The 211-nt window shown below is 50.2% G+C and overlaps 1 protein-coding gene across 1 annotated transcript in view; it reads left to right on the top strand.

Moving 5' to 3' along the window:
- Window positions 1-211, top strand: part of mta3 (metastasis associated 1 family, member 3) — a 28,626-nt gene that overhangs the window by 22,020 nt on the left and 6,395 nt on the right. Inside the window, exon 19 of the mRNA XM_035670212.1 lies at window positions 36-154. Coding sequence (XP_035526105.1) covers window positions 36-154 — 119 coding nt within the window. The remainder of the gene's footprint in view (window positions 1-35; window positions 155-211) is intronic.

The following is a 211-nucleotide window of genomic DNA, read 5'->3' as shown; positions in this document are numbered from 1 at the left end:
AAATAATAAAATTATATTTAATTGTCTTTTTGCAGCATAACGGCCGCAACAGCAGCAGTGGAAACACCCGGGGTGGAGTGATGATCCGCAAGAGACGCCCCAACTGGATCGATGCCCCTGACGACAGCTTCTTCCTCGTCACCCGGGAGACCAGGTAAGCAAAGGTGACCCTATTCTGACCTCTGATTGGCTGACTGTGTGTGTGTGTGTG

Source organism: Morone saxatilis, unplaced genomic scaffold (assembly GCF_004916995.1).
Source record: "Morone saxatilis isolate NCDOM2014 unplaced genomic scaffold, NCSU_SB_2.0 Contig1, whole genome shotgun sequence".
Classification (NCBI taxonomy): domain Eukaryota; kingdom Metazoa; phylum Chordata; class Actinopteri; family Moronidae; genus Morone; species Morone saxatilis.
The sequence above is the reverse complement of the archived record's forward strand: the minus strand, read 5'-3'. Positions and strand labels throughout refer to the sequence as shown.